General features: G+C 41.8%; 1 protein-coding gene across 7 annotated transcripts; it reads left to right on the top strand.

Annotated features, from left to right (window-relative positions):
- The first annotated feature begins 2,898 nt into the window (after positions 1-2,898).
- Positions 2,899-13,765, top strand: nat8 (N-acetyltransferase 8). 7 transcript variants are annotated; one of them, XR_016489110.1, is made up of 4 exons: positions 2,904-2,989; positions 3,209-3,363; positions 10,917-11,730; positions 11,815-13,765. XR_016489110.1 is itself a non-coding variant. In XM_036955414.2 (3 exons), exon 3 carries the CDS (start codon positions 10,926-10,928, stop codon positions 11,595-11,597), a length of 672 nt encoding a protein of 223 aa, XP_036811309.2. In that variant the 5' UTR covers positions 2,902-2,989; positions 3,261-3,363; positions 10,917-10,925; the 3' UTR covers positions 11,598-13,765. The 7 variants fall into 7 exon arrangements, 5 of the variants coding, with proteins under 5 accessions (XP_036811310.2, XP_036811309.2, XP_021430625.3 ...); XR_016489111.1 differs by having other exon boundaries at positions 10,917-11,701; positions 11,844-13,765; XM_036955414.2 differs by having other exon boundaries at positions 2,902-2,989; positions 3,261-3,363; positions 10,917-13,765.
- The last annotated feature ends 4,424 nt before the right edge of the window (positions 13,766-18,189 follow it).

Raw genomic sequence — 18,189 nt, forward strand, 5'->3', positions numbered from 1 at the left:
TTCCAAGCAAGAAAACCCTTTCAAAATAACTTATTCCACAACTGCATGAGAGCACACAGGCTTCAGTGTGGGAAAGAGTCCAAAAAGTTACTGCAGTTTGCCTTACCACTGACTGCTGGACATCAAGGGTAACCACTTCTTACACGTCAGTTACGTGTCACTTCATTGAAGATTTTTCGATGTTTAGCTGTCTTCTAGACTGCTTTGAGTTCAGCGACAGACACACCTCAGAGAACTTGGCAGAGGAACTGTTGAGTGGCCAGAGAATGGCAAGTAGATGAAAAAGTGGTCGGTTGTGTTAGCGACAATGCAGCTAACATAACCAAAGCCATGAACATTTTAAAATGGAACCATCATCCATGTCTTGCCAACACAATCATCCTGATTGTAAGAGATGCTCTGAGGGTGATGAAGTCCACTGTGGACAAAGTGAAATCAGCTGTGGAATACTTCCACAGGAGCACAGTAGGTGCTGAAAAGCTAAAGTCGACACAACGCCAGATGGGGATGCCTGAGCTGAGGCATCAACAAGACTGCACTACAAGGTGCAATTCAACATCGAATATGTTGAAGTGGTTTCTTGAGTCAAAGGATGCCATCATCTCTACCCTGGCCATTGTCAATTCACCTGTTGATGCTCTGACCCAAGAGGAATGGGAGGTGGTGGAGGAGGAGTCTTGGAACCCTTTGAGCAGGTCACTATGGAGATCAGTGGAGAGAGGTACAGTAAGCAGTTATTACTACATCATTATTTAATCCAGTAGTATATATGTATATGAGCAGTAGATGAGAATGTAGTATCAGTAGACAAAATATGAACCTGAACTAATAAGTTACTGTTCTCTCTTTTCAGCTATGTGACAGCCACAAAAATGATACTCCTGTGTAAGGGTCTGCAGCGACTCACAGCCAGCTGCCAGAGAGAAGCAAATGTAACCACGGGACATGCGGCAGAGTTGATGGACACCCAATGTTCATCAATGGACAGAAAGTTCCACAGAATGGAATATAATCACGTGCCATCAGAAACCGCTGCACTTGACCCCAGGTTTAAGAAGTTTGCCTTCAGTGACGCCAGAGCGATTGACGAGGCTCTTCAAAGAATATCCTCAGCAGCAGGGAGGGACAGCCCCAGCAGCCAGCTGGCTCAGGCACCAGGGCAACAGGAAGAAGAGGGATCAGATGGAGCAGAAGCACCAGCAGTAGTGCCACAAACGTCTGCTGTTTGACAAGAGAGCAACTGGGGGATGCAGCACGAAGGAATCCCTCAGCAGATGCCATAATGGAGGTCCGATCCTGTTTGGAGGAGCCCCTCCTCCAAAGATCTGCAGATCTTCTGAGCTGGTGGAAGAACAAGGCCTCTGTCTCCTCACGGCTTACTAAAGTCACGACAGGGAGACTCTGCATAGTGGCCACATCCGTTCACTCTGAGAGGGTCTTCTCGAAAACGGGACAAATTACGGAGAGAAGAAACCGCATCAGCCCCTTGAAAGTCGGGCAGCTTGCATTTCTGAATGCAAATCTCTCATAAAATAAAAATATGGTCAGTGTTGCTGTGTGCTGCTGGTTATAACATGGCAATAAAGAAGAGAGAGAAAAGAGGGACCAGTTGAATGTTTTAACTGGGATGCTGCAGTTTTGCACATTGTTATGTATTTTTCTTTGATATTGTGCAATATTCTATTATTATGTTCAGATTGTATTAGTTTTGAATGGTCAGATTTATATGCACTTTGTTTATATACATTAAACAGTTATGTTTTAAATGCACATGTTTAATAGCATTATTTTTTTTATAACAAACCAAATGCATTTTTAAATACATTGTGGTCAAGGTATGATTTCATGTAATAATTTAATTAGAATTGTTTTAACACCAATCATAGTCAAACTATCGCAAACTGTTTGACTTGAAAAAATACAAAACATATATTTTTTAAAGAGCCGTTTGGGATCCAAAAGAGCCGGCTCACTGAAAAGGTCCGGAAAGCAACTCCGGGGCCTGAAACTCCCCAGAATTCAATTCGTGACGATTGAACATCCGCTAAGAAAAGTCTGCGAAAACTTAAAAACAACATCAATGATGAAGTCAACATACAAGTGTAAATAAAAACGAATGCAAATCATTTCGAAATTGTGCTACTACGTAAAAAAGTAAATATGTTTTTGTTTGGTTATCTTTCGGAAATTGTAGAAATAAAACATTTCCCTTCAGAAGTTCCAGCTAGGCAGGGTGACGTTGGTTGGCTAGCTATCATACAGTATGCATATATTAATAATTATATATTTAATATAAGTAGACATGCACTCATAATTGATTGTAGCGCTTATGAAGTGATATTTAATATAAGTAGACATGCACTCATAATTGATTGTAGCGCATATGAAGTACCCACAAGCTACCAGTGGCTGAAAACACAATCATGGCGGGATGTCGAGTGACGAATTTCCGGGCAAGGACGGTCCATTTAAAACCCATTCCTCCCTCCCCCTGCAAGTGTAAACTCGTCAGACGTCATGATACATCATCAGAAGTGTCCACTTAATTTGAGGGCTAAGGGGATAAGGGGTGTCTTTTTAAGTGTTTGAACTTCAGACCATTTCTTTATTGTGGCTTGTGGAAATCAAATCAAAGTTTATTGTTCGCATACAAAGATTTGCAGATGTTATAGGTGCAGCGAAATGCTTGTCTTTCTAGAAACATTTTTTTATCAAGATACTTTTTCACGTGTTAAACTGCCCCGTGTTTTACCTTTCTGTATTTCTACATTGGCCTTGTTTCTTTCTAAAAAATGTTTTTAGAATTGTGCTAAAATAAACTTTAGAATGTATCAGCTATGAATCTAAGGTCTTTCTTTCAGCCAATTGGAAGCAAGCTATACCTTAAATCCCTCCCACCTCTGCAAAAAAACGGAAATTAGGACCACTAACACAAATCTGCTAGTTGTGTCAAGTTGGATTATATTTCTCTGAGACATAACTAAATCAGGTGGGCTATCTATTACAAACATCGTTTTCATTACAGCAGAAATATTAATATTTTGATGGCCAAGATATCATTTGACGGGTTAGCTAACCATTCATAAATGTAGCTTTTCAGTAGAGTCACGTGCTATTTGCTAATCGGGATAAACTATTTTAGTTTATATCAATTATTTGATAAATAATACAGCTATGTGTCAAAAAACTTTTTTTTTTTTAATTATAGTTTAAGGGATGATCTATGGTTTGATGTCCCATCTTAATCGGATAACCGACAGGACACTGACACTGCAGTCAGGTGACGGGACAGCGAGGTGCTTTTACCAACGCGGATGTATAAAACACTAGGAACACGTGTTCTTTCCCCGACAGATTGACCAGGTGAGCGCTATGATCACTTCAATCAGTGTAGATGAAGGGGAGGAGACAGGTTAGAGACACATTTGTACAATGCTGTATATATATATATATATACACAATATTACATTTGTAATGTCTTTTTTCCTTTGGAACTTCTGTGAGTGTAATGTTTACTGTTCATTTTTGTTTATTTCACTTTTGCATATTACCTCACGTTAACATGTTTACCATGCCAATAAAGCCCCTTGAATTGAATTAAAGAAAGAGTGCTTAAGACACACCCTCGCCTTATGCCCTTGGGGGAAACCCCGTTGCCATCATCTTGGAGGTACAAATGATTCGTGGCCATCTTGTCTGACAACGTTACTTAGCCAGTTAGCCCTATTGAGTTATAATGGGCTTGCGATATACAGGTAAACAGGTAAACAGGCCAAAATTAACACAGCATGTATTTATTAAAGTATCAAGATACAATATTGTAGTCAAGCAACATAGATGTGAATAGGCAACATTTACTCTCGCTTTCAGCTCAAAAAATGTCCGCCATTGATTTCAATATATTTGCATAATTTTTTACGTGTTTGCGTCATATTTATTTGCATACTTTAGGCTGAAGCTTGCGTCGATGTATGCTTCAAAATATTTAAAAAGGGACTATGCATTTGAGAAGTACCCTCCGTGCTCCGGTTCTCATAGTTTGATTTGGACCCCGACCATCCTGTGCTCAGCACGGTAATATGTATTTTGAGAAACATTGATTGTGTATTTGTGCAACTGGGTTGCAACGTGCCATTCATAGAGTGAATGTGCAATACAAAATATTTAAGTGCCTTTGAACGGGGTATGGTAGTAGGTGTCATGTTAAAATCTTCCCGGTGTGAAGTACTTCCTATTTTGTGTGTGTGTGTGTGTCTGTGTGTGTTCTGAATGTGACATCATGCTGTAAAAATTCCAGGTGTGAAAATGTTCCCAAGTTGTCCAAAATTGAAGGGTTATCCAGATCGTTTTATGTCTCGTTATCACTTGACTTACCCCCCTAAAATTGTAAAAAGGACTTAGATAAGATTTTTCATAATTGTATTTGGAGGAGCAATCCTCCCTATCTACAGAAATATATTCTCAGTTATACCCAAGAACAAGGAGGTTTTGAGGTTGAAATAATACTTATAAAATAAATTGGATTCTGAAGTATATTTCAACCAGAACAGTATTTGGAATGTCTTCCCTAAGTATTTATTTGACTGTTGGTGTTTAGAATTTCTGCTTCGGTGTAATTTTGATGTTGATAAAATCCCAGTAAAATTGGCCAAATTCCATAAGCAGGCACTTTTAGCTTGGATGTTAGCGTATAAACATAAGTTTCCCCCTCACAGATACTTTCTATGGAACAACAAAGATATCCAATTTGTATAGTCTCTCTTTTTTTTTAATTATTATTATTTTTACTGATGTGAGAATACAATTATTTTGGTTGGTCAGTTACTGAATGAGGATGGATATCTACTCTCATATGGGGAATTTTTTGATACATTTAGAATTCCAATAAACCCGAAAGAATATGCAATTGTTTTTGATGCAATTCCAAGTTATTTTTTAAATTCCTCTGTGGTTGATGTAAGTAACATTTGATTTACATGATAATATACGAATTGGCAATATTAACAATCTCAAAGATACATGTAGTAATAAACAGATTAGGAGTATTGTTAGTGATACTACACTTCCCCCAGCAAGATTATTTTGGTTGAATATCTATGGTGATATATAATGGGGATTAAGCAAATATTGTATCAGTAAAGGAAGTTTCCACGGTAACAAGGTAAAGGAAGTTTAATTTAAAAATGTTACATATTTATCCTGTGAAACATGTTTTGGAAAGATTTCAAGCTGAATATTGACTGTAATTGTGATTTCTGTGGAATGGAGAAGGAGACCATTTTTCATTAGTTTTTTACCTGTATTTATAGTGTCATTTTTGTGATTGACATACAGGTCTTTGTTAGAAAGGAAACAGGGCAGGTTGTACTATTTAATGGTTTTGATATGTTTATTTTAGGAATTCTGACATTGATAACGATGTAGTATATTGAATTCAACTGCTAATAATATTAGATCCATTTCATATTCACAAACTCAAATGGTCTAATTCAAAACCTAACTTTTTTTCACTTTGAAAATGAATTTAAACATAATGGAAAACATCAACTACAAAAAGGAAATTAAAACTTGTTTTATTAATGAATATGATTTTTTTGTTTAGGATTCCTGGCAATGTAAATGGTTTGCATGTGACTATTCCTCGTTTGTTTGTTTATTTGTTTGTAAAAAAAAAAAAAAAAAAAATGTATTTATTGACGGCCTCTCTTTTAAATTGCATATTCAACAATTTACAAAAAAATTGAAGCTGAAATTGGGATTTTATTTTAGGAATGAGGCCTGTTTTTCTTTTGAAGCCAGAAGGAGGCTAGTATCGTCTACATTTATGCCGTTACTAGACTATGGGGATATTTTATATAGGAATACTTCCGCTCAGTGTTTGAGATCAATTGACACTCTTTACCATGGCACTTTGAGATTTATTTTAAACTGCAAAACCCTTACGCACCACTTTGTATACCAGGGTTGGCTGGCCTTCTCTAGTCACTCGTAGGCTCAGTCACTGGTATACTTGTATTTACAAAGCCATTTTGGGTTTATTACCTTTTTATTTGGGCATTTTTATTGTTCAGAAATGTGGTGGGTACTCTCTTCGTTCGCTGGACTTTATCCTGCTAACTGTTCCAAATGTCCCAACTGAATTTGGTAAAAGGGCTTTTATGTCCTCTGCGCCATCGTCTTGGAACACCTTACAAAATACTTTTAAACTGGAAGAACTTGTCCCGATTGGTGTTTTTAAATCACTGATGAAGGATTTTGAGACTGATTCCCTGACCTGTCAATGTTTAATTTGCTGTTTTTGATTTTGTTATACTCTTGTGAATTCTATGGTTTTTACTAGATTACTTGTAGTTTTTCATGTTGTTTGTCTGTAATTTTTGTAATGACTTGGTGCTGCCTATCTCGGCCAGGACAATCTATTGAAAAATAGATTCTAAATCTCAATGAGCCCTTCCTGGTTAAAATAATAATAATACTGTCACACTCTGACCATTATTTGCATTGTTTGTTTCTATGTTTTGTTTGGTCAGGGTGTGATATGAGTGGGCATTCTATGTTGGATGTCTAGTTTGTCTGTTTCTATGTGTTTTGGCCTGATATGGTTCTCAATCAGGGGCAGGTGTTTGTCGTTGTCTCTGATTAGGTAGCCTGTTTTGTATTGTGGTTTGTGTTATTGTCTCGTTGGGCATAGCGTTACGTTCGTTTTGTTGAGCTGTTCGTCCTTCAATAAAAGAAGAACGTATTCTAATCACGCTGCACGTTGGTCTCCTCTTAACGACGATCGTGACAAATACATTTTTAAAAAAGTACAACAAATTATGTCACAATCACACCACCATCATAACGAGTAGGAGCTATTTCACGCTGGGAAGATTTTTTTTTACACGACACCAGGCACACCAGGTTTGAGTGTGTCAAGAACTGCAACGCTGCTGGGTTGTTTACGCTCAACAGCATCCCGTGTGTATCAAGAATGGTCCACCACTCAAAAGACATCCAGACAACTTGACACAACTGTGGTTGTAGTCAACATGGACCAGCATCCCTGTGGAATGCTTTCGACACCTTGTAGAGTCCACATGGACCAGCATCCCTGTGGAATGCTTTTGACACCTTTGTAGAGTCCATGTCCCGACGAATTGAGGCTGTTCTGAGGGCAAAAAAGGGGGGCAACTCAATATTACTAAAGTGTTCCTAATGTTTTGTACACTCAGTGTACACTAGCGTTGTTTTCAACAGTATTTGGTTGCACAAAAACAGTACCTGGGAATCCACAAGTTAAATACAATTCCTTTTCACATTTGGAAAGTCTGTTTAATAATACAAACCTTTTAGATATTTTGTCTCAAATTCCCCCCTGTCATAATAACCACCGTCCTGCCCACTGGCACAGTAAGTTGACATGGAATTGTATTTAACTTGTGGCTTCTCAGGGACGGTTTTTGTACTGCAACCCAGTACAATTGAAAGCAACACAATGCATTCAGAAAGTATTCAGACCCCTTCCCTTTTTCCACATTTTGTTACTCTACAGCCTTATTCTAAAATGGATTAAATGAATACAAATTCCTCATCAATCTACACACTATACCCCATAATGACAAAGCGAAACAGGTTTTTAGAAATGTTTGCAAATGTCAAAAAAAAAAACTAAAACAGAAATACGTTATTTACATAGGTATTCAGACTCTTTGCTGTGAGACTCGAAACTGAGTTCAGGTGCATCTTGTTTCCATTGATCATCTTTGAGATGTTTCTACAACTTGATTGGAGTCCACCTGTGGTAAATTCAAATGATTGGACATGATTTGGAAAGACACACACCTCTATATAGGTTCCCACATTTGACAGTGCATGTCAGCAAAAACCAAGCCATGAGTACCAAAGCCATGAGTACCAGAGAAATGTCTGCAGTATTGAAGGTCCCCTAGAACACAGTGGACTCCATCATTCTTAAATGGAAGAAGTTTGGAATAACCAAGAGCTGGCCGCCTGGCCAAACTGAGAAATCGGGGGGAAGGGCCTTGGTCAGGGAGGTGACCCACAATCCCTCTGACAGAACTCCAGAGAGAAGGACAACCATCTCTGCAGCACCCCACCTATCAAATCAAACAATTTGTCACATGCCCCGAATACAACAGGTGTAGACCTTAGAGTGAAATGCTTACTTACAGGCCCTTAACCAACAATGCAGTTTTAAGAAAAAAGAAATAAAAGTAAAAAATAATTAAAGAGCAGCAGTAAAATAACAATAGCGAGGCTCTATACAGGGGGTACCGGTTTACTGAGTGGCTTCCGTCTGGCCTTTATGGTAGTGGCCACTCCTCAGTAAAAGTCACATGACAGCCCGCTTGGAGTTTGCCAAAATTGCACCTAATGGACTCTGACCATGAGAAACCAGATTCTCTGGTCTGATTAAACCAAGATTTCTTTGGATTGAATGCCAAGCATCACGTCTGGAGGAAACCTGGCAGCATCCCTACGGTGAAGCATGGTGGTGGTACCATCCCTACGGTGAAGCATGGTGGTGGCAGCATCCCTACGGTGAAGCATGGTGGTGGCACCATCCCTACGGTGAAGCATGGTGGTGGCACCATCCCTACGGTGAAGCATGGTGGTGGTACCATCCCTACGGTGAAGCATGGTGGTGGTACCATCCCCACGGTGAAGCATGGTGGTGGCACCATCCCTACGGTGAAGCATGGTGGTGGTACCATCCCTACGGTGAAGCATGGTGGTGGCACCATCCCTACGGTGAAGCATGGTGGTGGTACCATCCCTACGGTGAAGCATGGTGGTGGTACCATCCCTACGGTGAAGCATGGTGGTGGCACCATCCCTACGGTGAAGCATGGTGGTGGTACCATCCCTACGGTGAAGCATGGTGGTGGTACCATCCCTACGATGAAGCATGGTGGTGGCAGCATCCCTACGGTGAAGCATGGTGGTGGTACCATCCCTACAGTGAAGCATGGTGGTGGTACCATCCCTACGGTGAAGCATGGTGGTGGCACCATCCCTACGGTGAAGCATGGTGGTGGCAGCATCATGCTGTGGGGATGTTTTCCAGCGGCAGGGACTGGGAGACCAGTCAGGATCGAGGGGAAAGATTAACGGCGCAAAGTACAGAGACGAGTACAGAACGCTCAGGACTTCAGACTGGGGTGAAGGTTCACCTTCCAACAGGACAACGATCCTAAGCACACAGCCAAGACAACGCAGGAGTGGCTTCTGGACAAGTCTCTGAATGTCTTTGAGTGACCCAGCCAGAGCTCGGACTTGAACCCGATCGAACATCTCTGGAGAGACCTGAAAATAGCTGTGCTGCAACACTCCCCATCCAACCTGACAGAGCTTGAGAGGATCTGCAGAGAAGAATGGGGAGAAACTCACCAAATACAGGTGTGCCAAGCTTGTAGAGTCATAAAAAAAAGAACTATTTAATCCATTTTAGAATAAGGCTGTGACGTAACAAAATGTAGAAAAAGTCAAGGGGTCTGAATACTTTCCGAATGCACTGTATGTAAATACACGGGTGTTGCTGAAAGTACATATCAGAAGCAAGACAAATTGTAGCATAGACAAATACTCTATATAAAGGGCTTAACCTTTTAACCCTGGCAATTTGACTGCTAAACTAATGCACTCACTATGGCTGCCAGTCCACCCATTATACCATCAGTGATTTGAATGGAGAGGCCTGTTAGATGATATTTATATGGTTCGTAGTGTGTAGACTACTAGACTGTCAACTCTCACTGTTGTCTCTGTATGTATTGCAGGGCAGACCAGTGTCTGAGTTTATGGATGATAGACGGGGTGCCAGAGTAGACTCTGGTGGGGTGTGACTGACTACCATGTTTGGGTTGAACTCTGGTGGGGTGTGACTGACTACCATGTTTGGGTTGAACTCTGGTGGGGTGTGACTGACTACCATGTTTGGGTTGAACTCTGGTGGGGTGTGACTGACTACCATGTTTGGGTTGAACTCTGGTGGGGTGTGACTGACTACCATGTTTGGGTTGAACTCTGGTGGGGTGTGACTGACTACCATGTTTGGGTTGAACTCTGGTGGGGTGTGACTGACTACCATGTTTGGGTTGAACTCTGGTGGGGTGTGACTGACTACCATGTTTGGGTTGAACTCTGGTGGCGTGTGACTGACTACTATGTTTGGGTTGAACTCTGGTGGGGTGTGACTGACTACTATGTTTGGGTTGAACTCTGGTGGGGTGTGACTGACTACCATGTTTGGGTTGAACTCTGGTGGGGTGTGACTGACTACCATGTTTGGGTTGAACTCTGGTGGGGTGTGACTGACTACCATGTTTGGGTTGAACTCTGGTGGCGTGTGACTGACTACTATGTTTGGGTTGAACTCTGGTGGGGTGTGACTGACTACCATGTTTGGGTTGAAGTCCGGTGGGGTGTGACTGACTACCATGTTTGTGGGTTGAACGGTAGGATTTAAGGAGACTGTCGGCTCTTACTGTGTTGTCACTACAGACACTAGACAGACCAGTAGGTTATTGAAGGGCAGACACTACACAGGTTGGCTGATATTTGGGGAGACCTCTTCTATGATATGCTCCTCATGATGTGCAATATAATTGTTTTGCACCATTAATGACTAAATCATTCCAGACTGTAATTATTTTGCTTATTTATGATATAATAGTCGCCCTGTCATTTAAGTAATCTTCGTAAGGTGAAAAAACAAGGCTTTGCCTAGTGAATTAATTTAGACTTCCTTTGACATTGATACAGCCTGAAACTGATAAACTGCACCGTTTTGGATTTGTAAAGTTCAAATAAGTATATTTTTTTAATTCCTGATATATCATCTTGCACATCACTATATCATCAATGTCAAATATCACGATATTGAATTTAATCATATCGGCCCAACCCTACAGACCAGTGCCATGGCTGCTGACATCACTATCCGAAGATACCAGGAAGATGACAAGGAGATCGTGAAGGAGATCTTCACCATGGGGATGAGCGAGCACGTCCCCTCCTCCTTCATGCACCTCCTCAAACAGCCCCTGACCCAGATGATCCTGATGGTCACGTTCTGCGCCCTGCTGGCCAGCTCCAAGTCCGTCCTGCTACCTGTAGTAGGGGTCACTCTCCTCCTGGCCGGGGCCAAGCAGCTGGTGGGCTACCTCTTCAACAGCTACATCGACACCTCCCTGAGGAAGGACCTCGACCGCATCCAGGAGACCTACCTGGAGAACAAGGACTCGTGTTTCTGGGTGGCTGAGAGCGACGGCCGGGTGGTGGCAACGGTGGCCTGCCTGCCCGCGGAGAGGGAACCAGGCTGCATGGAGCTGAAGAGGTTGTCTGTACGTCGTACACACCGGGGGATGGGCATCGCCAAGGCCCTCAGCAGGACAGTGGCAGACTTCAGCAGGGAGAGGGGCTTCCCTGCGGTCGTCCTCTACACGTCTGTAGTGCAGACTGATGCACAGAGGCTGTATGAGAACGTGGGCTACACACGGGTCAGAGAGTTCGTCATCCCTGAGCCCATCGCCAAAATCACCAACTTTACCCTGATAGAGTACAGACTGGACTTACTGCAGGGGGGAAAATAGGAGGAGGACTGGACTTACTGCAGAGGGGAAAATAGGAGGAGGACTGGACTTACTGCAGGGGGGAATATAGGAGGAGGACTGGACTTACTGCAGGGGGGAAATAGGTTGAGGACTTATTGCAGGGGGGAAATAGGTTGAGGACTTATTGCAGGAGGGAAATAGGTTGAGGACTTATTGCAGGGGGGAAATAGGAGGACTTATTGCAGGGGGGAAATAGGTTGAGGACTTATTGCAGGGGGGAAATAGGAGGAGGACTGGACTTACTGCAGAGGGGAAATAGGAGGACTTACTGCAGGAGGGAAATAGGAGGACTTACTGCAGGGGGGAAATAGGAGGACTGGACTTACTGCAGGGGGGAAATAGGAGGAGGACTGGACTTACTGCCGGGGGGAAATAGGAGGAGGACTGGACTTACTGCAGGGGGTAAATAGGAGGACTGGACTTACTGCAGGGGGGGATATAGGAGGACTGGACTTACTGTAGGGGGGAAATAGGAGGACTGGACTTACTGCAGGGGGGAAATAGGAGGAGGACTGGACTTACTGCAGGGGGGAAATAGGAGGAGGACTGGACTTACTGCAGGGGGGAAATAGGAGGAGGACTGGACTTACTGCAGGGGGGGAATAGGAGGACTGGACTTACTGCAGGGGGGAAATAGGAAGAGGACTGGACTTACTGCAGGGGGGAAATAGGAGGAGGACTGGAAGGACAGTAGGACGGACACCCACGCTGGCACACACACACATCTACAGTACATTTGGAATGTATTCAGACCCCTTGACTTTTCCCCCATTTTGTTACGTTACAGCCTTATTCTAAAATGGATCCCCCAAAAAATGTCCCTCATCAAATCTACACACAATTCCCCATAATGACAAAGTAAGAAGAGGTATTTAGATTTTATTTTTCCAATTTATTAAAAATAGAAAACTGAAATCACGTTTACATAAGTATTCAGACCTTTTACTCAGTACTTTCTTGAAGGGTCAATGAAGTATAAGGTTTTAAAGTGAAACATGAAAATGAAAAACAATGTATTTTTAAACTATTTTTATGTTCGCTTGAGTGTTACCTTTTATTCATTTAATGTGATTGTTAAATTAACCTAAAAAAAGAATAATTCGGTGCGACCATGAATAAAAAAAATATATATAAGGTTTTCACACTGTTATTTCAAGCAAATAAGAGTAAAATATTAAAATTGAAGAAGTTATAAGGTACAGTGTAATAAATATTATTCACGTTTCACTGGACAAATCTTCATTTTGAATGACTGTTAACTACAACTTCTGTTAAATAAATGGAACGCGTTTAACATTTTGCTGAAATGCGTTTTTTATTTTATAGACTCTCTGCATTTTTGAGACTTTAGCATAATTGAATAGTTTTTTTTAATATTAAAAACGCTGGTTGATCATTGCTGGTCACTCCGCCTGACTATTTTGTTATGGTGTCATTTGTTAAGGCAGATCTCTCTCTCTGTTTCCCTCTTAATCAAACACACAAATTAAGATGTGACGTGGTTTCTTATTCAACAACAATTTCATAATTAATAAAATACAAAAAATGTGGAGACGCGTTCTGTCTTCGAGAGATGAAGGTACTTTGGTGCGAAAAGTGCAAATCAATCTGATAAAATAATTTATATGTTTAAAGATAATGATTAAATAATTCCACTCTGAAACCATATAATTGTATGAAATTTATTAGAGTCATAAAACTATGTGTAGTTTTAGTCAGAATTAGAACAAGGGCCTTTTGTTCCTTTTTAGTATGTAAGCAGGGTGCATGTGGGAAACAAATGATAAGAGGAGCTATCGACAGACAAGCTGGACCACTGTGTTCCTTACAGGATATTCTGTCTCCACCCGTGGAGGGGAGAAACTGTTAGGCTTGCAGAAAATTGTGTGGATATATTGAAGCAACATCTCAAGACATTAGTCAGGAAGTTAAAGCTTGGTTGCAAATGGGTCTTCCAAATGGACAATGACCCCCAAGCATACTTCCAAAGTTGTGGCAAAATGGCTTAAAGACAACAAAGTCAAGGTATTGGAGTGGCGTTCACAATGCTACCAAATACTAATTGATTGTATGTAAACTTCTGACCCACTGGGAATGTGATGAAAGAAATAAAAGTTTAAATAAATCATTCCCTTGTCACGCCCTGATCTTAGTGTTTTGTGTTTTCTTTATTATTTTGGTCAGGCCAGGGTGTGACATGGGTTTATTATGTGGTGTGTTTTGTCCAGGGTTTTTTGTAGGTTATGGGATTGTGGTATAGTGGGGTTGTCTAGAATAGTCTATGGCTGCCTGGAGTGGTTCTCAATCAGAGGCAGGTGTTTATCGTTGTCTCTGATTGGGAACCATATTTAGGCAGCCATATTCTTTGAGTGTTTTGTGGGTGATTGTTCCTGTCTCTGTGTTAGTTTGCACCAGAATAGGCTGTTTAGGTTTTCACGTTACGGTTGTTGTTTTGTATTGTTCGTGTTTATCTTTATGAAAGATGTGTGAAGATAACCACGCTGCATTTTGGTCCCTGCTACACCTCCTCTTCAGAGGAGGAGGAAGAAAACCTTAACATCCCTCTACTATTATTCTGACATTTCACATTCTTAAAATAAAGTGGTGATCCTAACTGACCTAAAACAGGGAATTATTACTAGGATTAAATGTCAGGAATTGTGAAAAAAAAGTTTCAATGTATTTGTCTTAGGTGTATGTAAAGTTCTGACTTCAACTGTATGTTTTATATTTTAAAAAAATGTTCAAGCTATAGTTTTAATATTGCATGGTACAGTTTTTTTGTAGTAAATATGTTTAAAGTTCTGTACAGTAGCCATTTCCGGATTACCATTTTGGAAGAAAATATATTTAAAATTGTATCTTACCCATAAGGAATTAAATCTCTCTCTCTCTGTTTATCTGTCTGTCTTGCCGATATGTTTCTCTCTACACACGAGCCATGGCGGGGTGTGTGTGTGTGTGTGTGTGTGTGTGTTGAAGGTCTATGAAATAACTGTCTTTAAACAGTGGGGTCCTGTGACGTCCGAGGATCTCATGACCTCTGAACTTCCAAAAGACTTCTCGGCATATCCACATGTAGGGTCAGCAACAATGAAAAACAATGTCAGAAAACAGGTCTTCTGGGGTAGCTGTCTCGATCAATCACCTCATCCTCTATTTGAAATGGTAATTGTTCTCTTTAAGATGGGCCCTATACTGATGGGCCCTATACTGACGGGCCCTATACTGATGGGCCCTATACTGACGGGCCCTATACTGATGGGCCCTATACTTATGACGGGCCCTGTACTGACGGGCCCTATACTGATGGGCCCTATACTGACGGGCCCTATACTGATGGGCCCTATACTGACGGGCCCTATACTGATGGGCCCTATACTTATGACGGGCCCTATACTGATGGGCCCTATACTGATGGGCCTATACTGACGGGCCCTATACTGACGGCCCCTATACTGACGGGCCCTATACTGACGGGCCCTATACTGATGGGCCCTATACTTATGACGGGCCCTGTACTGATGGGCCCTATACTGACGGGCCCTATACTGATGGGCCCTATACTTATGACAGGCCCTGTACTGACGGGCCCTATACTGATGGGCCCTATACTGACGGGCCCTATACTGACGGGCCCTATACTGACGGCCCCTATACTGACGGCCCCTATACTGACGGCTCCTATACTGACGGGCCCTATACTGACGGGCCCTATACTGATGGGCCCTATACTTATGACGGGCCCTGTACTGACGGGCCCTATACTGATGGGCCCTATACTGACGGGCCCTATACTGATGGGCCCTATACTGACGGGCCCTATACTGATGGGCCCTATACTTATGACGGGCCCTATACTGATGGGCCCTATACTGATGGGCCCTATACTGATGGGCCCTATACTGACGGGCCCTATACTGATGGGCCCTATACTGATGGGCCCTATACTGATGGGCCCTATACTGACGGGCCCTATACTGATGGGCCCTATACTGACGGGCCCTATACTGACGGGCCCTATACTGACGGGCCCTATACTGATGGGCCCTCTACTGATGGGCCCTATACTGACGGGCCCTATACTGATGGGCCCTATACTGATGGGCCCTATACTTATGACGGGCCCTGTACTGACGGGCCCTATACTGATGGGCCCTATACTGACGGGCCCTATACTGATGGGCCCTATACTTATGACGGGCCCTATACTGATGGGCCCTATACTGATGGGCCCTATACTGACGGGCCCTATACTGATGGGCCCTATACTGATGGGCCCTATACTTATGACGGGCCCTGTACTGACGGGCCCTATACTGATGGGCCCTATACTGACGGGCCCTATACTGATGGGCCCTATACTGACGGGCCCTATACTGATGGGCCCTATACTTATGACGGGCCCTATACTGATGGGCCCTATACTGATGGGCCCTATACTGATGGGCCCTATACTTATGACGGGCCCTATACTGATGGGCCCTATACTGATGGGCCCTATACTGACGGGCCCTATACTGATGGGCCCTATACTGATGGGCCCTATACTTATGACGGGCCCTGTACTGACGGGCCCTATACTGATGGGCCCTATACTGACGGGCCCTATACTGATGGGCCCTATACTTATGACGGGCCCTATACTGATGGGCCCTATACTGATGGGCCCTATACTGACGGGCCCTATACTGATGGGCCCTATACTGATGGGCCCTATACTTATGACGGGCCCTGTACTGACGGGCCCTATACTGATGGGCCCTATACTGACGGGCCCTATACTGATGGGCCCTATACTGACGGGCCCTATACTGATGGGCCCTATACTTATGATGGGCCCTATACTGACGGGCCCTATACTGACGGGCCCTATACTGATGGGCCCTATACTGATGGGCCCTATACTGACGGGCCCTATACTGACGGGCCCTATACTGACGGGCCCTATACTGACGGGCCCTATACTGATGGGCCCTATACTGACGGGCCCTATACTGACGGGCCCTATACTGACGGGCCCTGTACTGATGGGCCCTATACTGATGGGCCCTATACTTAAACAGATCTGTTATACCCCCTTTAATAGCGTTTTGATACACAGGGATAAATCAGGGGCACACAGAGTGTTTGATGGCCATCAGCCCAGAACAGCATGAAGACAGAACAGCTAAAACAATCCTTCCTTCCTCATGGATATTTTTGAAGGTGAGTTGAATATTTAATGGGATGTTTGTATATAGATATATATTATTTAAGAATGATATGCATTAATTGTTTTCATTGACGGATGTTTTTTTATTTTAATGAATGCTATTTATCCATTGAGCAGTAGCCATTGTTTTTATTCATACTGTTTATAAACAATAGCTTCTGCCTTCTTATGGTCTATTTGAAACTATGATTAGAAACTTTGATTAGAAACTATGATTAGAAACTATGATCAGAAACTATGATTAGAAACTATGATCAGAAACTGATCAGAAACTATGATTAGAAACTTTGATTAGAAACTATGATCAGAAACTATGATTAGAAACTTTGATTAGAAACTATGATTAGAAACTATGATTAGAAACTATGATTAGAAACTATGATTAGAAACTATGATCAGAAACTATGATTAGAAACTTTGATTAGAAACTATGATCAGAAACTATGATTAGAAACTTTGATTAGAAACTATGATCAGAAACTATGATTAGAAACTATGGCTAACTATGTTCAAACTATGATTATAAACAATCATAAGAAACTATGGCTAACTATGTTCAAACTATGATTATAAACAATCATAAGAAACTATGGCTAACTATGATAATAAACGATGAAGCCCTGTCTGTCTGCCTGCCTGAACTGTCTGTGCCTGCCTGCCTGCCTGCCTGCCTGCCTGTCTGTCTGTCTGTCTGTCTGTCTGTCTGTCTGTCTGTCTACCTGCCTGAACTGCCTGCCTGAACTGTCTGTCTGTGAGTGATGATCTAATATTTCATTGTGTAATATTACTCTCAATGTATACCATTTCTCTCAATTTATACCATTTCACTCAATGTATACCATTTCATTCAATGTATACCATTTCATTCAATGTATACCATTTCACTCAATGTATACCATTTCATTCAATGTATACCATTTCATTCAATGTATACCATTTCACTCAATGTATACCATTTCATTCAATGTATACCATTTCACTCAATGTATACCATTTCATTCAATGTATACCATTTCATTCAATGTATACCATTTCACTCAATGTATACCATTTCATTCAATGTATACCATTCCACTCAATGTATACCATTCCACTCAATGTATACCATTCCACTCAATGTATACCATTCCACTCAATGTATACCATTTCACTCAATGTATACCATTCCACTCAATGTATACCATTTCACTCAATGTATACCATTCCACTCAATGTATACCATTCCACTCAATGTATACCATTTCACTCAATGTATACCATTTCATTCAATGTATACCATTTCATTCAATGTATACCATTTCACTCAATGTATACCATTTCATTCAATGTATACCATTCCACTCAATGTATACCATT

Source organism: Oncorhynchus mykiss, chromosome 19 (assembly GCF_057628025.1).
Source record: "Oncorhynchus mykiss isolate SJ-2025 chromosome 19, ASM5762802v1, whole genome shotgun sequence".
Classification (NCBI taxonomy): domain Eukaryota; kingdom Metazoa; phylum Chordata; class Actinopteri; order Salmoniformes; family Salmonidae; genus Oncorhynchus; species Oncorhynchus mykiss.

Coding starts and splice junctions, on each gene's coding strand:
- nat8 (XM_036955415.2), top strand. CDS start 10,926: ATGGCTGCTGACATCACTATCCGAAGATACCAGGAAGATGACAAGGAG.